At 38.6% G+C, this 23,973-nt stretch overlaps 1 protein-coding gene across 1 annotated transcript in view; it reads left to right on the plus strand.

The window, feature by feature from the left end:
- The window catches only part of LOC103208031 (zinc finger protein 345-like), a 52,133-nt gene extending 29,878 nt beyond the window's left edge, over positions 1 to 22,255 (plus strand). The window contains exons 2-3 of the mRNA XM_042782674.1: positions 21,053 to 22,012; positions 22,086 to 22,255. Coding sequence (XP_042638608.1) covers positions 21,053 to 22,012; positions 22,086 to 22,255 — 1,130 coding nt within the window. The remainder of the gene's footprint in view (positions 1 to 21,052; positions 22,013 to 22,085) is intronic.
- Positions 22,256 to 23,973: the final 1,718 nt, after the last annotated feature.

Genomic DNA, 23,973 nt, shown 5'->3' on the forward strand with positions numbered 1-23,973 from the left:
ACACTGTGGGAAATTGCAGTCAATGTCATGAGACAAAATGTGTATGAACTGCTGTATGGAAAATGAATCTGCTCTGTAAACTTCCATGCAAATCACAATAAACATTAAAACAAACAAACAGACAAATTAGAGCTCTTTCTAAACACAGTGACCAGGGATATCAGAGTCTATATATCCATTTTATTCCAGTCAAAAGAATGTTGATAAAATATTTCACACATTAGGGGTTCTAGTGTGAGCTGTTAAATGCTATATGAGTGTTTACGAACCTCTCAAGATTTAAGGAAGTTTTACTTTACATCAGTTAAAACAGGCATTCCTCTGTGTTGGAGAAAACTTACGGTCATTAAATTGAAAAATTCACATTTGAAACAGACAAACTGATCCAGAACATTTTTTCCAGTGGTAGAAACTAAAAACCTAACTTAAAAAACTAAAAACTTAAACACAGACAACTCATATACTCCGAGTCTCTAGCACAGAAGTCTACTTCGATTTTATATTCTAATTCAGGACTGTGGACAGCAGTTCAAATTACAGGAATTTAGTACAAGCTCTAAGTATAGGAAGTCCTGGTGGCACAGAGGCTGAAGTGTTTGGCTGCTGATCGAAAGTCAGTGTGTCAAACACACCAGCTGCTCAATGTGAGAAAGATGGAGCAGTCTGCTTACATGAAGATTCCAAAAACCAAACTCACTGCCATGGAGTCGGATCTGACTCATAGTGACCCCTCCTTGGGTTTCCCAGGTGATATCACTATGCCACCAGAGTGCCTATGCCTGATGTAAGGGCCCCTAAATCGACTCAATTTTTTCCTTGAGAAACTTTATAGTTTTAGGTTTCACATTTAAGTCTTTGATCCATCTGAAGTTAGTTTTTGTGTATGGTGTGAGGTACAGATCTTGTTTTGTTTTTCTGCAATTGGATATCCAGTTTTGCCAGCACCATTTGTTAAACAGATGATCTCTTCCCCATTTAATGGATTTCAGCCCTTTGTCAAAGAACAGCTGGATCTATTTCTGGGTTCTCAATTCTATTTCACTGGTCAATGTGTCTGTCGTTAAACCAATACCAGGCTGTTTTGACTACTGTGGCTGTATAGTAGGTTTGAGATCTGGGAGTGTGGGACCTCCTACTTTGTTGTTCTCCTTCAGTAGTGCTTTGCTTATCTGAGGTCTCTTTCCTTTCCATATAAAAGTAGTGATTGTTTTTTCCATATTCTTAAGAATGTTGATGGGATCTGGATTGGGATTGCATTGAATGTATGGATTGCTTTGAGTAGTGTTGACACTTTCACAGCGTTCAATCTTCCTATCCATGAGCATGGTATGTTCTTCCATTTGTGTAGTTCTCTTACGGTTTCTTGAAGTAGTGTTTTGTAGTTTTCTTTTTACAGGTCTTTTGTGTCCCTAAGGAGTGCTGGTGGCATAGTGCCTAAGGATTTGACTGCTAACCAGAAGGTTATTTTTGTGTCCTTGGTAAGATTTATTCCCAGGTATTTTATTTTTTTGGTAGCTATTATAAATGGTATTGATTTCCTTATTTCCTTTTCAGCAATCTCTTTGCTGGTGTACAGGAATCGAACTGCTTTTTTGTATGTTGATCTTCTATCCTATCCTGCCACGATGCTAAATTTCTCAATTAGTTCCAGTAGATTTTTGACAATCTCAGGTTTTCTAGGTAGAGGATGTTATCATCAGCAAATAGGGATACTTTGACTTCTTCCATACCAATTTGGATACCTTTGATTTCCATTTCTTCCCTTATTGCCCTGGCTAGGACTTCCAGTACAATGTTGAATAGAAGTGGTGATAGAGGACATCCTTGTCAGGTTCCTGTTCGCAAGAGGAATGGTTTCAATCTCTTCCCATTGAGAATAATGTTGGCTGTTGGTTTTGCATATATGTCCTTTATTGTGTTGAGGAATGTCCCTTCTATTCCTATTTTGCAGAAGAGTTTTGATCAGGAATGGGTGTTGGATTTTATCAAATGCCTTTTCTGCATTGATTGATAGTATCATCAATTCTTCTCCTTTGTTTTATTTATGTAATGGATGACGTTGATTATTTTTCTAAGGTTGAACCATCCTTGCATACCTGGTATGAACCCCACTTGGTCATAATGAATGATTTTTTTGATATGTTGTTGGAGTCTACTGACTAGGATTTTGTTGAAGATTTTTGCATTTGTATTCATGAGGGATATTAATCTGTAGTTTTCCTTTTGAGTGATGTTGTTGCCTGGTTCATAAAATGAATTTGGAGGATTCCATCCTTTTCTATGTTTCAGAATAATTTCAGTAGGATTGGTGTCAGTTCTTCTCTGAATGTTTGGTAGAATTCTCCAGTGAAACCATTTGGGCCAGGGTTTTTTTGTTGGTAATTTTTTGATGACCTGTTCAGTTTCTTCTTTTGTTGTGGATCTGTTCAACTATTGTTGGAGATGTTGAGTTAAGGTGTTGATTTTGGCTCGCTCTTCTTTTTTGTTGTGTGCATTTATTGCTATAAATTGGCCTTTGTTCACTGCTTTTGCTGTGTCCCAAAGATTTTGGTATAATGTGTTTTCATTCTAGTTTGAATCAATAATTTTTTATTTTCACTTTTTATTTCTTCTATTACCCTGTTGTTTCAAAGGAGGATGTTATTCAGTTTCCATGTGTTGTTCCTTTTCTGTTGATCTTCCTATTGTTGATTTCTAGTTTTATAGCATTATGATCTGAGAAGATGCTTTGCAGTATTTCAGTGTTTTTAAATTTATTAAGGCTTGCTTTATGGCCTAATATATGGTGTATCCTGGTGAATGTTCCACGTTAAGTGGAAAAGAATGTATATATTGTGCTGTTGTTGGGTGAAGTGCTCTGTAGATGTCTGTAAGGTCAAATTGGTAGATTATTGTCTAGTTCTTCTGTGTCTTTGTTGAGTTTCTTTCCAGTTGTTTTCTCTTTCATTAAAAGTGGTGTATTAGAGTCTCTTACCACTGTGGAGTCATCTATTTGTCTTTTCAATTCTGTTAAAGTCTGATTTATGTGGTTTGGGCTATTTATTTGGGTGTATGTTGTTGTTGTTGTTATATGCCGTCGAGTCAGACCCAACTCATAGCGACCCCTCCTTGGGTTTCCGAGGCCATATCGCTATGGAAGTAGATTGCCCCATCTTCCTTCCGAGGAGTGGCTGGTGGGTTTGAACCGCCAGCCTTCTGGTTAGCAGTTAAGTGCCTTAGGCACTATGGTACCAGAGCTCCTTACCTGGGTGTATAGATATTTATTATTGTTACGTCCTCTTGTTCAGTTGATCCTTTAATCATTATACAATGTCCTTCCTTGTCTGTTATGGTGGTTTTTGTCTTAAAGTCAACTTTATCAGAAATTAATACTGCTTGATAGATCTTTTTCCAACCTTTGATTTTTAGTCTGTTTTTTTCTTTGTCTATAAGGTATGTCTCTTGTAGACAGCATATTGATGGGTCATGTTACTTATCCAGTCTGCAACTCTCCTCGGTCTCTTCAGTGGTGCATTTAATCCATTGACATGTGGTGTAATCATTGACAGATATGAATTTGTTGCTGTCATTTTGTTATGTGTTTTTTTGTGGTGTTGCTGATTTCTTTGTTCCATGTAATTTTCTGTGCTGAGTTTGTTTTGTTTATGAATTGTGTTATCATTTCCTTCATTGCTGCTGTTTTAGTATTTGCTAAATATTTGTAGTTGTCCACTTTTAAACAAAAAAATTGAAATGTGGAAGTTTATCATTTTTCTTTGAGGTTACCCTGTGATTTATAATTTTCTCCCTGAGTTTAGAGCAGTCCATTCTATCCTCCAATTGTCTTGACTTCCTCACCATTTAGGAGTTCTGTAACTACACATTTTTTTCCCCCTCTTTTTAGTTTGTAGTTGTCCTCCTTTGCCAATTGATGTCTCTGGTTCTCTGTTTACAATCTTGTAAGCTTATTTTACTTTGGATACTTCCATAAGTGGGTTGGTTTCTGGGTTTTGTTATCATATGTTGTTAGTCGTTGGTTGTTGTTTGCTGTTATTGGTTCTCTTTCCAAAGGACTCCCTTTAGCATCTGTTGTGAGGTTGGTCTGGTTTTATCAAATTCCCTTAATTTCTGTTTATCTGGAAATGTCCTAATTTCACCATCATATTTGAGGGACAGTTTTGCTGCATATATAATTCTTGGTTGGAAATTTTTTTTTCTTTCAGGGTTTTACATATACCATCCCATTGTCTTTTTGTAAACATTCAAACATTGCATTGTTTTGGCTGAGAAATCGGAGCTTAGTCTTATTGGTTGCTCCTTGTAGGTAACTTTTCATTTTTCTAGTGCTGCTTTTAGATTCTTTATTTGTCTTTGGTTTCGGTGAATTTGATTATGTCTTGGTGATTTTCTTTTGGGGTCTGTCTTGTTTGGGGTTTGTTGAACTTCCTGAATGGATATATTCTCATCTTTCATCATATTAGGGAAATTCTCTTCCAACAAATCTTCCACTGTTTTCTCTGTGGTTTTATTTGTCTCTTCCTGTTCTGGAATTTTGGTTATAGGTCGGTTATTCCATTTGATGGTGTCCCACATGAATCTTAGGCTTTCTTCATTTTGTTTTGATCTTTTTTTTCCTAATTGATTCCTTTCCGAAGAAGTATTGAGGTATTTGTCTTCAGTCTCACTATTTTTGTCTTCCATTGATTTGATTCTACTCCTTTGTCCTTTCAATTTGTTGTCCATTTCTGAAAATTTAGTATTAATCTTCTGGATTTCTATCTGTAGATTTCTATCATTTCTTACTTTTCATTTATTTTGTCATTTTGTTCTTGTATTGTCTTTCGAAATTGTTCTAGGGTTTTGTCTGTGTTTTCCTTAATTTTGTCAGTATTTGCCTTGATCTCTCTCTCATTCTGTTGAAGTTACCTGAATATAATTCTTTTGAATTCCTTATCAGGGAGTTCCAATACTGCTTCTTCCTCAGGGATGTGTTCGGGGTCTGTATCCTGTTCCTTGTTTCTGCTGCATTATCTTGCTTCTTTGTGTGGACTGTGATGCTCTGTTGTCTCCAAGACACTGTGACATTATTGTATTCATATTTAATTGGTGGCTGTATGTTGGAGTGATTTGCCCAAGATAAGACTGGGCAATCTAATTCTGTAAAGATTTACCGCCTTGGAAACCCAAGGGGTTGTTGCTATGAGTTGGAATTGACTTGATGGCAGTGAGTTTGGTTTTTTGTTTGTTTGTTTGGATGTATCTGAGTAAGAGGGTACTGTGATCCTCTATTCACTAGGCACTCACCACTTGTTTCCTGGTGAGTGTGGTAGAGAATGTGAGTGGCTGCACAGATCTCTGTTAATTGTTTGTGAAAGCAGTTAAGGATCAGTCAGGCTTGTATTGGCTGTTGTGTGTCACTGGCCAGTTGGTGCAGAAGCAAGTGGCAGCCCTCAGTAGGTGGGGAAGTAGGTTTAATTATGGTTGGGTCATGTGGGCACAGTTGCTGTCTGCCACTCAGACAAAAACAACAATAGAAAAACCACCAAAAAAGTTAAAGCAAGAAGACAAAAATCACATACTGCATAAACACACAGAAGCAGTCACCAAAAAGAAAAAGAAAAAAGGGGAAAGGCAATAAATGAGAAAAATATTTAAAGAAATACTTTAAAAACACAGAAGAATTATGAAAAGAAAAAGAGAGAAAAAAAAATCCCAGAATATCTGGGGAGGGGGAAATAAAAGAAAAGAGGTAGAGTAAGAGAATAATGAGCAAAAAAATGGGAAAAATGCAAAAAGAAAAACAAGGGATGGGGATAACCACAAGAAAGAAAAATATGGCAACCAGGAAAAGAGAAGAGACAACAAGGCCTGGAAAGTAGAACCAGGGAAGAAGAAAGAATAAAAATAAAAAGGAAGTAGAGGAAAAAGATAAAATAAAAAATCTAGGGTGGGACAGGGAACCCAGGCTCTGTCAGAGCACACAGACTGGGCTGGAATTCCTGCCAGCCCAGAAGGTGGGGTGGGGGTAAGGGATGGCCACACCACCATTCACCAAGAGGTTGTGGGATATAGGAGTAACAAGGGGAATGTTGCACCTTTCCAGTCCCCAGCCTCTGGTCTGTCTGTGCTGTCCTCAGCAAGTGGAGCCTATTCTTAGGTCCCTGGAATCTGAGAGAATGCTATCACTTTAAATATGCAAGATGATCAAACTTCTTGTAAACATTCAAAATAGGTGTGCCCTCTGGACAGCCAAAAAGTCCACAGCTCAGTTTTTTTAGGTTAAATTCTTAGGTCTTAACACTACTTGAAAATATCCAAACTGTCCATGTCATCAGGATGCAGCTGCATTTGTCTCCTTGTTCACTGTATTCATGCAGATTCTTCTACTAGTTGCAATTTAGTCCACTTCTGTATACTTCCTTTCAAAGCTCAGAGCTCCAGGATTAACTTCTGTATCTGTGTCGATTGATTTCCCTTTTCTTTGTTAAAGAGAGTCTCTGCCTATTCCACCATCTTCCGGGAACCACAACTGGGCTCTCCTCTAATTTATGTTTTTATGATTTACACTAATGTCTTAGACTATTTAATAATAGATTAAGATGATTAGATCTTAAATGATTTTGTAAGTACCAATGGGAATTGCTAGTAAAGACATTAAATATGTTATTTGATTTCTATGATATTTAGAAGTATAATTTCATTTACTAAATTATATTTTTACCATAGATAACAGCTTCAGAATTCAAAAGTCAGTATTGAACTTCAAACTTCTGCTTTATATAAACTTGTTCCTATTTTTGTCCTCATCTAGCCTTTTGTCTTCCACTGACTTCCCTTAGATAATCAGCTTTATTGCCTTCTGAGGCATCTTGCCAGTGTGTATATAATTTTGCAGGTCCAAAGACTTATTTTATTCATTGCAAACAGCATTTTCCAACAACATAAACATTGGCTATACATGTGAACCTCACCAGATGGGAGAATACATAGGAATCAGATCAACTCCATCTGTGGGAAGAATCAGTGGAGCAGCTCAGTGTCTTCAGCCAGAACAAGGCTAGGAGCTGACTATGGAAAAGACCATCAGTTGCTCATATGCAAGTTCAAGTTAAATCTGAACAAAATTAAAACAAGTTCACGAGAGACAAAATATGACCTTGATTATATCCCACCTGAATTTAGAGACCATCTGAAGAATAAATTTGAAGCACTGAATACCACTCGTCTGAAAACCAGACGAGTTGTGGGATGACATCAAGAACGTCATACATGAAGAAAGCTAAAGGTCATTAGAAAGACAGGAAAGGAAGAAAAGACCAAAATGGATGTTGGAAGAGACTCTGAAACTTGCTCTTGGATGGAGAATAGCTCAAACAAATGGAAGAAATGACAAGATAAAAGAGCTGAACAGAAGATATCAAAAAGTAGCTTAAGAAAAGAAAGTAAATTATTATAATGAAGTATACAGTGACTTGAAGTTCTATTTGACTTGTAGTGATCCCTTTTTGGGTTTCTGAGGCAGTATTTCTACAGATGTAGATTGCCCAGTCTTCCTTCTGAGGAGTGGCTGGTGGGTTTGAACTGCCAGCTTTCTGGTTAGCAGTCAAATACCTTAGGTACTATGCCACCAGAGCTCCCTTGACTTGGAGGTAGAAAACCAAAAAAGAACATGTTCAACATTTCTCAAGCTAAACAAACTGAAGAACAAATTGAAAAAAAAAAAAAAAATTCAAGCCTCAAGTTGCAGTATTGAAGGATTCTGTGGGCAAAATATTGAAAGATGCAGGAAGCATCAAAAGAAGATGGAAGTAATACAGTCAGAAAAGAATTGGCCAATGTTCTATCAGGAGATAGCATATGATAAAAGCCAGTGGTATTGAAGGAAAAAGTAGAATCTGTACTGAGGGAGTTGATGAAAAACAGGGCTCTAGGAATTGACAGATTATCCACTGAGATATTTCAACACATGGATGCCGCACTGGAGGCACTTACTTGTCTATGCAGTTCACTGCACTGCACCATGGTATTTTTAATAGCTTAATATGAATGTGAATGATGGCCAGTGAGCAAAGAAGACCAAAGAAAAGTTGATGCCTTTGAATTATGGTGTTGGGAAAGAATAGTGGAAATAGCATGGACTGCCAAAAGAGTGAACAAATCTGTCTTGTGCAGCCAGGATGCTTCTTGGAAGCAAGAATGGGCAGACTTCATCCATGTACTTTGGTCATGTTGTCAGAAAGGACCATTCCCTGGGGAAGGATATCATCCTTGGGAAAGTGCAGGTTTGGTGAAAAAGGGGAAGACCCTCAACAAGATGGATTGACCCAGTGGCTGCAATGATGGGCTCAAGTATAGCAAGGATTGTGAGGCTGGTTCATAACTGGGCATGTTTGTTCTGTTGTCCAAGAGTCGCTCTGAGTTGGAGCTGACTTGATGCCACCTAACAACACCATGTAAAAGCAAGCAAGTATATGTAGACATTTTTCCTTACCCTTCTTTGTGACCTTGAGTTGTGTTGGTGAAGAATATTGACTGTACCACAGACTGCTAGAACGAACAGATTTGTCTTGGAAGAAGCATTGGCAACTAACAACAACAAAGTCAGTTTGGAGAAAATGCCTTGCATATTAGACCAGATTTCAAAGCAGTGACCTTTCAGAAGGAGAATGGAAGGCCTTTCTTCCAATGTGCCTCTGATTGGGTTTGAATGGCCAACATTTTGGTCAGCAGTCCAGGGCTTAAACATTTATGCCACTAAGGTCTCCTTTCATAACAATATGAAAATAAACTCCCACCCATATCTCTGGACTCAGTTCTGTCTGATGGCAGTCCCGTGTGTTACATAGTGTAACTGAGCTCCATATGATTTTCTTGGCCTTCATCTTCAGGGAATCAGATTTCCAGGCCTTCTTCCATGGCACCACTGGGTAAGTTCAAGTGTTCTGGTTACCTAGTGCCACTCTGACAAGAATATACCACTAATGGGATGGCCTTATCAAACAGGAGTTTATTCTCTTACAGTTCAGGAGGCTAGAAGTCCGAGTTCAAAGTGCCAGGTTCTAGGGGGCTGTGTGAAAGCCCCTCAGCTTTGGGCTTCAACTCTGCCTCTTGCTCCTGGCCCACTGAAGCTAGAGGCATCTCTTCACTCAGGCAGCTACTGGCTGCTGAGGATAACAAGCCCAAGGTTGACAAATAAAAGGGAACAGTCCCGATGTTACCAAAGCACATGGCAGGCCATTAATTCAAGTCCATTGAAAGTCCCAAGGTCAGCAGAGCATGGAGGGTGCTGAATAATGACACAGCTACATGCAGGATTCAAGTGTGCCGTAAGCTAAAGACCATTACCAAAGCTGCTGCTTATATACAGGAAGTAGACCACATACCCAAAAGCAGCTACTCAGCTGCTCACAATAGATTCCACCATGGATTTGATTACCAGTCCCATCATGGGTAATACTACATCCAGCTGCCTAGCCACTCAACCAGGCCTAGCCAAGTTGACACGCAAACTTAACTACCACATTCAAGCAATCAACTTGTAGTCCAGGGCAAAATATTTGTGCCTCCCAAGTACCTTCTAAAAATGTATAACAAGCTTAAATCTGAATTCTTCTGAAACTTAAGCGTATTGCATAGTTGATCTTAGTTTTGTGTTAAGCCATTTCACCATGAAGGGACACTTTGTTTCCAGTATTTTACTTTTACAAAGCCTGGTAATATAAATGGACATTTCTGAGATACAAGTATCAAACGTTTTGGTCTTAAAGTTCTTTTGAACTAAGAGAAGTTAAATCAAAATGAAAGCTTTACACCTGACTTTGTAAAATTAACGTGTTTAAATTGCATTTCTTTCAAGTTTGGTAAAGTTTTTAAAAACAATTGGTTGGCATTTTGTGGACGTGCACAGGGAATAATGATCTGTTTGTGGAGAAGAGTTTTTCAAGAGCATGTTCTCTCTCTTCATTTGTTTCAGTCCATTTGGATATAATTTAATAATAGTTCTAAATTTCTCTTTAGACTCTTTAATTTACCTAATTGTACTTTTTTTGTTGCCTTTCAAGGAGTGGCTTGAAGTGGTGGTGCAGTGGTTGAAGTTCTTGGCTGCTAACCCAAAGTACAGCAGTTCAAACCCACCTGCTGGGAGACAGATGAAGCAGTGTGTTTCAGTAAAAATACACCACCTTGGAAACCCTGTGGTGCAGTTCTACTCTGTCCTATAGGATTGTAAAGAGTCAGATCAGCTTAGCAAAAGGTTTAGTTTTTGGGACCTTTTGTTTTAATTTAAATATATGCTACCTTTTAAAAAATAATTCTCAACTACTTAGTGCTTTTTGCTGTCGTTAGGTGCCATCAAGTTGGCTCCGACTCATAGCAACCCTGTGTACAATGGAAGAAGACACTACTACCTGGTTCTGCACCATTCTTACAATTGCTATGCTTGAGCCCATCATTGTAGACACTGTGTTAGTCCATCTCGTTGAGGGTCCTCCCTTTCTTTGCTGACCCTTTACTTGGTGCTAATGTAGATAAATAAAACATTTAAAATAAACTTTGATACTTATTGTGTAACCTGCAAAAAATCACTAAAATTTCTGTCTTCTAATCATCTGTGTCATCTTTTGAGGTTCTATATACAAAATTATTTAACTTTTAAAAAAGAAAATTATACGAAACAAAAAAAATCCACATTATGAAAAGCACATAACAAAATGACAGCAATAAATTCATACTTGTCAATAATTACATATCTGACAAGGGACTTATATCTAAAATTTATAGAAAACCCCAACACCTCAACACGAAAAGATTAACAATCCAATTGAAAAATGGGGAGAAGACATGAATGGACACTTCACCAAAGAGGATATTCAGGCAGCCAACAAATACATGAAGAAATGCTCATGATCATTAACCATCAGAGAGATGCAAAGCAAAACAACAATGAGATACCATCTCACACCAGCACTGATGGGAAAGTTCAACAAGACAGAAAATCGCTGATGCTGGTGAGGGTGTGGAGAGATTAGCACTCTCATCCGCTGCTGGTGGGATTGTAAAATGATACAACCATACTGGAAAACACTACAGTGATTCCTTAAAAAGCTGGAATTAGAAATACAATTTGATGCAGCAATCCCATTACTAGGATTTTATCCTGAAGAAGTGAGAGCCAGCACAAGAACAGATATGCACACCCATGTTCATCACAGCACTATTTATAATGGCAAAAATATGGAAACAACCTATGTGCACATCAACAGAAGAATGGATATCTAAACTGTGGTACATACACACAATGGAATACTATGCAACCCTAAAAAATAATGTAGAATCTGCAAAATACCACATAACATTGATGAACTTGGAGGACATTATGCTGAGTGAAATAAGTCAATCATAGAGGGACAAATGTAGTTTTAGTTCATTACTATAAAAAGTATTAGTTCATTATTGTAAGGAAAGGTTTATATATGAAAGGGAACTTTCTTTATTGGTTACCAGGAGTGGGGGTTCGGGGGAGGGAACACTGCAAAAAAAAATGCATTGACCCGTGTCACTTTAGTTTTGTATATTTCACTGTACGTAAATTATGTTTCAATAAAATGAATTTAAAAAAAAGAATGAGCCTTTTTTCCCCCTTCTTTAACATTCTTGTTTCTTTATGTTGTTGTTTTCCTTTTTGATATGTATTTGTTATACCTTTCCAACAACATTGAATAGGAATGGCATAATGACTATCTCTCATCTGCTTTTATTGGCATTGTGTTGAACTTTCTGTATGTATTTACTTTGGTGGTTGAGTTTTGAATAAGCCCATTTTAAAATTTTTAATGTTGATTTCTGTTTCTAAATTTGAGTGAGTGGTTTTGACATACATGCAAAACCAGAAGGTCACTAGTTCAAACCCATCAGCCGCTCCGTGGAAGGAAGATGGAATGATCTGCTTCCGTAAAGATTTACAGCCTCAGAAAGCAAATGGGCATCGCTGTGAGTTAGAATCAAGTTGATGGCAATGAGTTTGAGTTTGAGTTTATATCTGAGGGAAATACAGAATGAAAATCCACATAGTGGAGAAAACCAAACTACACACACATTCCCCATATGTTAATTTTCAGTCACAATCTCCACTCACCCTCTTGGATGTAGTCAAGGATATCTCAGCATTTGTTTGCTTTTCTTTGTATTTTATCATCTATGTTATTGTTAGATGCTGTCAAGTTGACACACGTCATGGCAGCGTTATATATAACCAAACAAAATGATGCTCAGTTTTACATTATCTTTTTTTTTTTATTTTATTTTGATTTGGGTGAAGATTTATAGAGTAAATTCACTTTTCATACAGCAGTTCACATAATATACTTTGTCTCATGTCATTGACCAAAATTTACAATGCAACAGCTCCCCTCCCACTTCTTCCCCATAGTTACCTCTTCCCAGTGTCCATCCCTCCATACTCTTCTGTGCCCTGAGCTGTCTCCCTGTGCATAAGCAGCCCTTCCTTCTCCCATGATTGTTCTCTCCAGGGCGTGTGTCTACTTGAGGTAAATGTTTAATTCACATGCCTGTACTTTGTTTGGCTGGAAACCACAGGTGTGGCTTCAATTCCAGACCTGCAGGGCAGCTAGGGGCCATAGTCTCAGTGGTTCCACCAGGCTCTATTGGACCAGCAAACCTGGTCCCCACCTTCTTTTTTTTTTTGCCTCCAAATGACTTTGAGTTTTGTTCCACATTGTTCTCCCTCTTTATGCAGAATCTCCTACATCCCTTCCAAGTGGATGACAGTGGTAGCTGGGCACCATCTAGTTCTTCTGGTCTCATAGTTGTATAGGTTGCAGATTGGATGGTGTACCAGTCGCTAGGACTGATTGTTTCCATTAATTTTGATTTTCTTCTTCTTGACGAGGAGAGACCCATTGTTGCATCTAGATGGCAGCTTGGTAGCTTTTAAGATCCCAGTTGCTACTCGCCCAAGTAGGAGGTGGAACAATGTTTTGTATAGTATGTTATGCCAATTGAGCTTGATGTCCCCTGCGACTATGGTCCCAAGCCCGCAGGATCAACTACTCGGTCGCTCTGGGTAGCTGGCTGTGACCAAGCAATGACCATAACCTTGCCCCTTGTCAGCTCTACTATACACCTGGGAATTCTGATCATTCACATAAACTTATAGGACCATTGTCTGCCAACCCTATATATGATCTTGGATACACTCCCCATTTTGTTGTTGTTGTTGTTATGTGCCATCGAGTCAGCCCCGACTCATAGCGACCCCTCCTTGGGTTTCCGAGGCAGTATCACTACGGAAGTAGGATTTGCCCAACCTTACATACCTAATTGTTTAGCCTGTTCTCCTATCTATCTGTCCATATACTCATGTTTGCTTTCACTGACAACTCAGTACTGTATATGCAAAAGGGTTCATATTTGTTTTCTGTACTTCCCATGTACCTCTCTATGTCTTTCTCATCCTCAATGCTGCCATATTGGTCACTCACATTTGGTACATTGCCCTTCTCTTCACCCAAATCAATATCTATCTCTATCTATCTAACAGCATTCCCTCCCCTCCCCTCCCACCCCTGGTAACCAACAAAGAAAATTTCCTCCAATAGACAAACCTTTCCTTAACTTTTACATTAACGGACTAATACAATATTTGTCCTTTTGTGACTGACTTATTTCACTCAGCATAATGTCCTCCAAGTTCATCCACATTATGAGGTGTTTTGCAGATTCTACATTATTCTTTAGCATTGCATAGTATTCCATTGTGTGTATGTACCATAGTTTGGTTATCCATTCCTCAGCTGATGGACATCTAGGTTGTTTCCATGTTTTGGCTATTTTACATTATCTTTATGGTCTTTAATATAATTCAGCCCATTGTTGCTATGTGTCAGTTCATCTCGTAGATAGTTTCCTTTGTTTTCACTGAACTTCTAATTTACCAAACAAGATGTCCTTTTCTAGGGATTGGTCTATCTGATGACATGTTAAAGTGAACAAGACAAAGTTTTGCCATTCTTGCTTTTAAATGTATGATCCCAAATAAATGTATTTACCTATTTTATATTTTTGTATCATAATACAAATAGAATAATACTGTATGCACTTTTTAGGTCTACTCCTTTAGTTTAAATTGATGTTAGAAGGACTTTTCCCAGGTCCATTCATACTGTTCAGTAGTGTTCTCTTATATGAAATAATAATTTAACAATTTTGTTTCTTGATGATATTTGGAAAGTTTATATTTTGTTCCTATTATGAACAGTACTTTTATGATTTTTTGCTCTTATATTGTGGTCTGTGATACATTTTGAATTCAGTTTTATCCTGTGAAATAGGGATCCAACTTCTGTCTCTCACATGGGGAAAACCAGTGGTCACAGTACCATCTGTGGAAGAGACTAATCATTTCCATTATATAGAATTATTTCAAAGATTTTCATTTTTATGTCTTCCCACTTGGATAGCTTGTCCTCACTGTGGTCTTTACATGTTCCCGGTCACCTCATTATTCTTGTTCTAAAGTGGTCCCCCTCTGCAGGCTTCCACATTGTTTTAGTTACCTCTGTGCTGCTTTAAGAGAAAATACCACAAATGGGATGGCTTTAACAAACAGGAGTTTATTCTCTTACAGTTTGGAGGCTTTGAGTCTGAGTTCAAAGTGCCAGGCTCTAGGGGCTGGGTGGAAGCCCCTAAACCGTGGGCTTCAGCTTTGCCTCCTGCTCCTGGCCCCCTGAAAGTGGAGGCTTTTCTTCACTCAGACAGCTGCTGGCTCCTGAGGCTGAGAAACTCAAGGTTGACAAGTGAAAAGGCACAGTGCCAATGTTTCCCAACAACATGCCAGGCCACTAATTCAAGTCCATTGAAAGTCCCAAGATTGGCAGAGCATGGCAGGCTGCTGAACAATAACTCAGCTACATGTGGGGTTCAAGTGTGCCATAAACTAGAGGCCATTCCCAAAGCTGCTTCTTATATATAGGAAACAGACCACATCCCTAAAGCAGTTCCTCAGCTGCTTGTGATAGATGCCACCATGGTGTTGATTGCCAGTCTCATCATGGGAAATAACTACCACCCGCTACCCAACCACTCAACCAGGCCCAACCAAGTTGACACACAACCTTAACTACCACACACATCTGAATAAATGGCATGCCATTCTTCCAGTTTTCATGGGAAACAATCTTAGACTTATCCTTTCCATCTATTTGTCTCACACCCCAACCTTCAGTCCATTAGAAAATTCTGTTATCTCTACTCCAAAAGGCTAGGACCATCCCTTGCACACTTCACTTACACTACTACCACCCAACTCCACCATCATCATCTCTTAACTGATGATGGCTATAAGCTTCTAACATCTCTCTCCATTTTCTCATTTTCCTCATATATACAAGGTCTTTATGAGTGGTCATATCCATTTCTCTGCTACTCAGAATATAAAATTGCTCTACATTTTACTCAGATTACAAGCCAGAGTCTTTTCAGTGGCCAAAAAGTTCTCCCAGAACACGATAGGCCTGCTCATCCCAGTTGCCTCCCCAAATTCCTCTCCTGTTACTCTGTGTCTCTCTGCTCTGATCACACTGGCCTTTGGCTCTGCCTAAACCATACAAGACATAGCCCTACTTTGTGACCTGTGTTCTGGCAGTTCCCTCTCCCTGGAACAATCTCTTCTCAGATATCCCATCCCTCACATCTGAGCTCAGATTGTTCTTCTCAATGAAGGCCACTCAGAAGACAGTACTACTACATGCCTTGTCCTTCAGTATTGCAGCTCAAGGCTTGTGTTTTTTCTTCAGCTCTGTCTGCTTGAGAAATGCTGAGCTGCTTCTTCCCCTTTGATTTCCCAACTCCAGGTCTTTGCACATTTCAGTATAATACTTTGTCCTGTTGAGCTTCCCTTTGAAATGTATTCATCATTTCTTCCATTCGCTTCAGCTACTCTCCTTTCCAAGAGCAAGTTTTAGTATCTCTTCTGATGTCTATTTTTGTCTTCTCTTCATTTTCTGTCATTTTAATGACCTTGTGCTTTCTTCATGTATCACATCCTTAATGTCATCCCATAACTTCTGTGGTGTCTGAGGTGGTAAATCTTTACAGAAGTAGACTGACCTATCTTCCTTCTTTGGAGTGGCTGGTGGATTTGAACCACCAACTTTGGTTAGCAAATACTTTAAGTATCACACCACCAGAGCTCCTTAGAATATTGCAGAAAACATCAAAACAAGATGGAAGGAATACAGAGAGTCACTGCATCAAAAATAAGTGGTTGGCATTCAGCCATTTCAGGAGGTAGCAAATGATCAAAACCCAATGGTATTGAAGGTAGAAGTCCAAGCTGCACTGGAGGCCTTGGTGAAAAACAAGGCCCCAGGAATTGACAGAATGCCCATTAAGATGTTTCAACCAATGGATGCAACACTGAAAGCATTCACTCTATGCCAAGCGATTTGGAAGATAACTACCTGGCCGACTGACTGTAAGATATCCATATTTGTGCTTATTCCAAATAAAGGTGGTCCAACAGAATGTGCAAATTGTTGAACAATATCATTAATACCACATGCAAGTAAAATTTTGATGGAAGATATTTCAAATACAGATGCAGAAGTATATTGAGAGGAAACTGCCAGAAATCCAATCTGAATTCAGAAGAGGACATGGAAAAAGTGATAGCATTGTTGATGTCAGATAGATCTTGGCTGAAAGCAAAGAATACCAGAAATATGTTTAGCTATGTTTTATCCAATATTCGCATACTTTCAGTGGTGTGAGTCATAACAAATTATAGATAACATTGCAAAGGATGGGAATTCTAGAAACTTAATTGTACTTGTGGGGAACCTGTACATTGAACAATATGCAGCTGTTCAACAGAGCAAGGTGATATTGCATGATTTTAAATAAGGAAAGGTATGTATCAGTGTTGTATCATTTCACCATATTTATTCAACTTGTATACTGAGCAAATAATCTGAGACACTGGAATATATGAAGAGGTACATGGGATCAAGATTGGAGGAAGACCTACGACCAACCTGCAATATGCAGATGGAACAGCCTTTCTTGCTGAAAGTGAAGAAGACTTGAAACACTTACTGATGAAGATCAAAGACTGCAACCTTCAGTATGCATTACATTTCAACATCAAACAAAAATCCTTACAACTGGATATATGAGCCACATGAGATGAACTGAAAATGGGAATAGACAAGGATTTTGTTTTACTGAATCTACAATCAATGCAAATGAAAACAACAGTCCAGAAACCAAACAATGTATTGCATTGGGAACATCTGCTGCAGAAGATCTCATTAAAGTTAAAACGCATTGATGCCACGTTGAAAACTAATATATGCCTAACTTAAACCATAGTATTTTCAGTCACCTGATAAGCATGTGAATGGTGGACCTGGAACCAGGAAGGCTGAAGAAGAATTGATGCCTTTGAGTTACGGTGATGGCAAAGAATATTGACTATGCCAAGGATTGCTCCCCCCCCAAAAAAAAAACAAAGAACAAATCTGTCTTAGAAGTATAGCCAGAACACTCCTTAGAAGCAAAGATGATGAGACTTCATCTAATATACTTTGAACATGTTATCAGTAGGGACCAACCCCTGGAGAAGGACATCATGCTTGGTAAAGTAGAAGGTGGTTGTTGTTGTTATGTGTCATCGAGTCAGACCCAACTCATAACGACCCCTCCTTGGGTTTCCGAGGCAGTATTGCTACAGAAGTAGATTGCCCAGCTGTCCTTCTGAGGAGTGGCTGGTGGGTTTGAACTGCCAGCCTTCTGGTTAGCAGTCAAGTGCCTTAGGCACTACCAGAGCTCCTTAAGTAGAAGGTTAGTGAGTAGGAAGACCCCTAACAAGATAGATTGACACAGTGTCAGGACAGTAGGCTTAAGCATAATAATGATTATGAGGGTAGTGCAGGACCAGGCAGTGTTTCATTCTTTTATACATAGCATAGCTATGAGTCTGAACCCACCCGGTGGCCCCTAAGACACACACACACACATACATATACATGCATGCACACACATACACTTTCTTGATTGCTGTAGCTTTAGAGTAAATGGAGTAGTATTAGACATCCCCTGTGTTTTCCTCAGCACTTGGTTGACTCTATATTTAGTCTTTACTCTTTCATATACATGTTAGAAAAATTGTGCTGAAACCTAGAAAATACAAGCTTTTCAGGGTCTGGAGTTATGACTTTGTTGGTTTAGGCCCTTGTGCCTCCCGTGACTGATGAGGGGTGAAGGGAAAAGCTTCAAGTGCTTCAGTGTTTCCCAGTTGTTCATATCTCATCCTGCATTCACTCTGGGTCTTACATGTGGGTTTTTTTTTTTTTTTTTTTTTTTTTAGGCATTCTGGTGGGTCTTATTAAAGGAAGTGACATTGCTGCTTTGTTTTGTTCCAAAAGAATTGATTTGAATGTCATCTACAGTTGAAGACTTTGATTTGTTGAGCATTTCTCTAATTTCTGGTATATGCTCTGAGTGTTCTAGTCCATAAAGATAGAATAAGACAGGAATTGGTCACAAAGTGGAGAGAAATATCGGTATGTGGGAAGTGTTGTTAAATCTATGACACACAGGATGCAGGAAATGAATGCAGTGGTGGAATGAACCTGATGCCTAAACCCTAGAGTAGGCCTCATAACAACCCAGAACCTTGTGTCAAATCACTATGAATTTTCAGTTCTCCAGGACTGTCAGTGTCATCAGTCATTTTGCATACATTGGAATATATGGTATCTTGCTCAATAAGAACTTGTGTGGTGTTTTAGGACTCAGTGGTCATTGAGGATGTGGCTGTGGACTTTACCCAGGAAGAGTGGGATTTGATGGATGTTGCTCAGAGGAAACTCTACAAAGATGTGATGATGGAAACCTTCAGGAACCTGGTCTCAGTTGGTAAGTATGATGCCATTTGTAAATTTATTATTAAGTGAGCATGTATATCCTATTCCTCAACCTTGCTCCAGTATTTGGACTGAAGAATGGAACTGCATTGTTAAACAGGACAAGCACGATCATTTCATCTATGGATCTTAAATATCTTGGCTTAATCTGTGCATAAAACTCTGTATTAATCTGGCTTTTTATTTGCCTTGTTAAAAGCCTATGAGAATTGAATTCAGGCGTTAACTTTAGATCACAAAGAGAAGCCTTATTGTTTAGGACCTTATAAGATGTTTCACTGTATTTATTAGAAGTGACACATAATTATTTTGCTGCAAACAAATTCACCTCTGCCCATCGCCAGAGACTCTGAAGGCCGAAGTATTGTCTCAATGTCAGGGAAATATTAATTACTTTTCATGCTGTGACTTTCTCCATGAGCAACATGTCATCTACACCCATTTGTTGTGCCAGAAAAGCAAGAGAAATATGTGAGGAGAGTGAAAATAGGACATCCATGGCTACTGTGTCAAGGACCACCAGATAAGGAAGAATCCTTTGAAGGACCAGCCCTGCATGGAAGGAAGTGGATTTAAGTAAATCAGAAAATTCTCTTTTGTGTTGAAGAGACTGAACTTAACAGGCCTGATTGTGCTTTTCTTACTTTGACCAACCCTCTCATACCCATGTTTGTGGAGAAATAATTTCCCTCTTTCCTCTGACATGTACATTGCGCATTTCCACATTACATATGTAATGTGCCCAGTTTTTGTACATTTCTCTCCTAATTACATCCTATTTATTTTACTGTTTCCAAAATTCATGGAAGTGTTTCCTAGAAATTTCCCTTTTGGCCATTACTAAAGACCTGAAACAGTGAAATGTATCAATTCTTTCTTTGCTCACAGCTGCCTTTTTTCTCCTAGTAATGTCTTTCCTTTTTGTTTCATATTGTGACTCTCAATTTCTTCAACCATTGGGTCAGTTTCTGAAAAATTGAATGATGGAGAAAAGTTGTCAAGTGAATATCTAATGCTGGAATCCATGAAGAATGACACTTGGTTCTCCAAGTTAAAAGTCAGTGAATTGGATGGCTTTGAAGATCAGCATAAAAATCAGGGAAGATGCATGAGGTGAGTATCAGTCACATGAGAGAGCAGTGCCTCAGGAGAAAATCTTAAGGTGTCATGACATTAAAATTATAAATATAAATATAAATATAAATAAATAAATAAATAAATGAATGAATGAATGAATGAATGAATGGAGCTCTCATGGCATAGTGGATAATGCATTTGGCTGGTAAGCAGAAGGTCAGCAGGTCAAACCCATCAGCTGTTCCATGGAAGGAAGATGCTGTAATCTACTTCCATAGAGATTTATAGTCTCAGAAACCCAGTGGAGTTTGCTGTGAGTCTGAATTATCTTGATGGCAGTCAGTTTTTGTTTTTTCTCTATGTATGTGTATGTAGAACTAGTTCTAAAATTGTTTGTATTATTTTCACAGTATATTTTCATGAATATGAGTTAGATATTTAATATTTTAAATATATTTCACTTGTACATAAATATTAAAAAGCCTTCTATTTTGGAAAAACTCTTAACACTAATGGGAGATTCTCTGCAATATGATTGAACCTATGAAACATGGGGCAACTTAGAACAAAAATTGTACACATTCACTGTGTTTGGTAATTGTGGAATGGGAACAGATTTAATCCTGACAGTATGCTACCTGTTTTTAACAGAAGGCATATGATAAAGAACTTCTTTGAGAGTATTGAAGAAAACCAAGATGGAAAAACCTTCAGCCTGATTCCCAAACTGCCTGTGTTAAAAACAACTACTGTTGTAAATTCTTCTGGACGCCATGAGTGTGGAAAATCCCTCACTGGGCATTCATCACTTAAACATCCTATCAGCTGTTACTGTGGTTGCAATAGTTACCAATGTAAGAAACGTGGAGAAGCCCTCAGTTGTCCCTTGGACCGAAGCACTCCTGGAAGAACTCTTCCTGAAGAGAAACTCTATGAATTTAGCAAATATGAGGAAGATTTCTGTTGTTTCTCATCTTTGTGGACACATACGAGAGGTTGTAAGTGTGAATGTAAAGAACTTTGGAAGACTTGTCCCTCACCATCCATTTTACATAAAAAATTTCATGCTGGAGAGAAACCTTATAAATGTAAAGAATGTGGGAAAGCCTTCATTCGTCCCTCATCCCTCACTGCACATATAAGAACTCATAGTGGAGAGAGGCCTTATGAATGTAAGGAATGTGGACAAGCTTTTAAAAATTCCTCAGACCTTACTACACATATAAGAGTTCACACCGGAGAGAAGCCTTATGAATGTAAAGAATGTGGGAAAGCCTTCAGTCGTCCCTCGGCCCTCACTATACATATAAGGACTCACACTGGAGAAAGACCTTATGAATGTAAGGAATGTGGACAAGCTTTTACACATTCCTCAGGCCTTGCTACACATATAAGGGTTCACACTGGAGAGAAGCCTTATGGATGTAAAGAATGTGGGAAAGCTTTTAGTCGTCCCTCATCTCTCACTACACATATAAGAACTCACAGTGGAGAGAGGCCTTATGAATGTAAGGAATGTGGACAAGCTTTTACACATTCCTCAGGCCTCACTAGCCATACAAGAGTTCACACTGGAGAGAAGCCTTATGAATGTAAAGAATGTGGGAAAACTTTCAGTCAACCCTCATCCCTCAATATACATGTAAGAGCTCACAGTGGAGAAAGACCTTATGAATGTAAGGAATGTGGGAAAGCCTTTAGTCAGTCCTCAACTCTCACTTCACATGCAAGAATTCACACTGGAGAGAAGCCTTATGTATGTGAGGAATGTGGAAAAGCGTTTAGTCGTTCCTCAGACCTTGCTACACATAAAAGAGTTCACACTGGAGAGAAGCCTTATGAATGTCCAGTTTGTGAGAAAGCCTTCAGTCGTTCCTCAAACCTTGCTACACATATAAGAGTTCACAAGGGAGAGAAGCCTTATGAATGTAAAGAATGTGGGAAAGGCTTTTATCGATATTCTCGCCTCACGAGCCATTCAAGAAGGCACAGTGGAGAGAGGCCTTATGAATGTAAGGAATGTAAGAAAGCCTTTAGTGATTACTCATCTCTCACTAGACATATAAGAGCTCATAGTGATAAAAGGCCTTAAGGAGTGTGGGAAAACCTTTAGTTTGTCCTCATCCCTCTCCAGAGATGTAAGAACTCACAGTGGAGAAAAGCCTTATGAATGTATGGAGTGTAGAAAAGCCTTTAAATTTTCCTCACTCCTCACTAACCATAAAAAAATCTCACACTTGAGAGAGACCTTATGAATGTAAGGAACATGGGAAAATCTTTTGTCAGTCCTCCCACCCTACTAGCCATTTAAGAAGGCACAATGGAAAGAGGCCTTGTGAAAGTAAGAAATGTAAGAAAACCTTTAGGCATAACTCATTTCTCACTTCACATATAAGAATTCACACTGGGGAGAGACCTTAAGAATGTAAGGAATACAGGAAAGCCTTTAGGCACTCCTCATCCCTCACTATTCATATAAAAACTCACAAGGAGCCCTAATGGATTTAGTAAGTCCTCTAGTAACTCCTAACACCTCACTAGAATTATAAGAACACAGAGTGGAGAGAGACATTAGGGATGTGCAGAATGTGGGGAACCCTTTAGTGAGTCCTCATCCCTTACTAGGCACATAACTCATATTGGGGAGAGATCTTATGAATATAAAGAATATGGGAAAAGCTTTAGTCACTCCTCAGTCCTTATTGAACCTCAGTAAACTCAATTGTGGAGAGATGTGAATATAAGGAATGCAACAAAGCTGTTATTCATAGCTCATATCTCAACACAAAATAAGGCATGGTGAAGAGAAAGCTTATGAATGGAACGAATGCAGAAAAGCCTTTAGTTACTCCTTCTCTTCTGTAAGCATACTAAATCACAGTGGACTCTTCTCAGTTAAGCATATGTCTGCAGTTTGATTCCCCACTATCATCCTTTCCACTGATAGCTGGCTCAACTTATGGCCAGTGTAGCAGCCCACTCAGCTCTCCTAGCTCTTAGCACGTGTTTTCGGTCTTCACTATCATATCTGCTGCCAGCTCTCTGCTCCTGGGCCTCTTCCTGGGTGTTACAGCTCTTTTAGGAGGTTCCCACCTCTTTTTCTGCCCCCTTTTTGTGTTGCCACTTACATAAGCAAACTCCTTGTCAATTTCAAACCATAGCACTCCCTGTGGACAATGACTGACCAATTGACTTGGTGGGCTGCAAGTCACCCAATCCTATCTGGTGTATTGTGGAGCCATTATTTGAATAGCAATAGACTGACCTCTGTGAGATGTGTTAAATAAACCAATTACAGGGAAGACTGTGACACAACCAATCATTTTTTGCAGAATTACAAACCCAGACCCAGAACAACCATGTATAAGAAAAACACATTGCACAGCAGCAGAGTATAAAATAGATGCTGTCAGTTTGTGAAACATTTGTGTATTGATGTTGTACATTTTATAAATGCCAATAATGTTGTAGAGACAGTCCATTCTAGAACATTATCAAGTATTCTCCCCTGAAGGTGATAATTATGATTAAATTCTTCTCTGATTTTGCTTCTCCTTGGTCTTCAATTTTTTTTAGATTCATTATTCATTTCCTATGAAGTTTTTTGCTTTTTTTTTTTTTTTTTTTTGCTGTTTGAAAACAGTAATTTACTTTTGGAATCTTGAGTTAACAAATGCATGAAGGTTCATAATCATTTGCAAAATTAAAGTACAAAACAGTACCACTCTTCCCACCAAAATTCTCCCTCCTGCTGCCCCTTTTTAGACAGACTTACACCTGGCCATAAACCCTTACCAGTTGCCCCTCTACATACCATGCATCATGTGTGTAGCTTTTTTATTCTAGCTCCTTTCACATAGCATAATGTATTTGAGAATCATCCATGTTGATGAATGTATCTCTAGGTTGTTCCCTTTAATTGATAGTTAGAATTCCATTGTATGGCCATAGCATAGTTTGTGTTTTTGCCAGT

This window comes from Orycteropus afer, unplaced genomic scaffold (assembly GCF_000298275.1).
Source record: "Orycteropus afer afer isolate SDZICR_OR568_19922 unplaced genomic scaffold, OryAfe1.0 scaffold00405, whole genome shotgun sequence".
Classification (NCBI taxonomy): Eukaryota; Metazoa; Chordata; class Mammalia; order Tubulidentata; family Orycteropodidae; genus Orycteropus; species Orycteropus afer.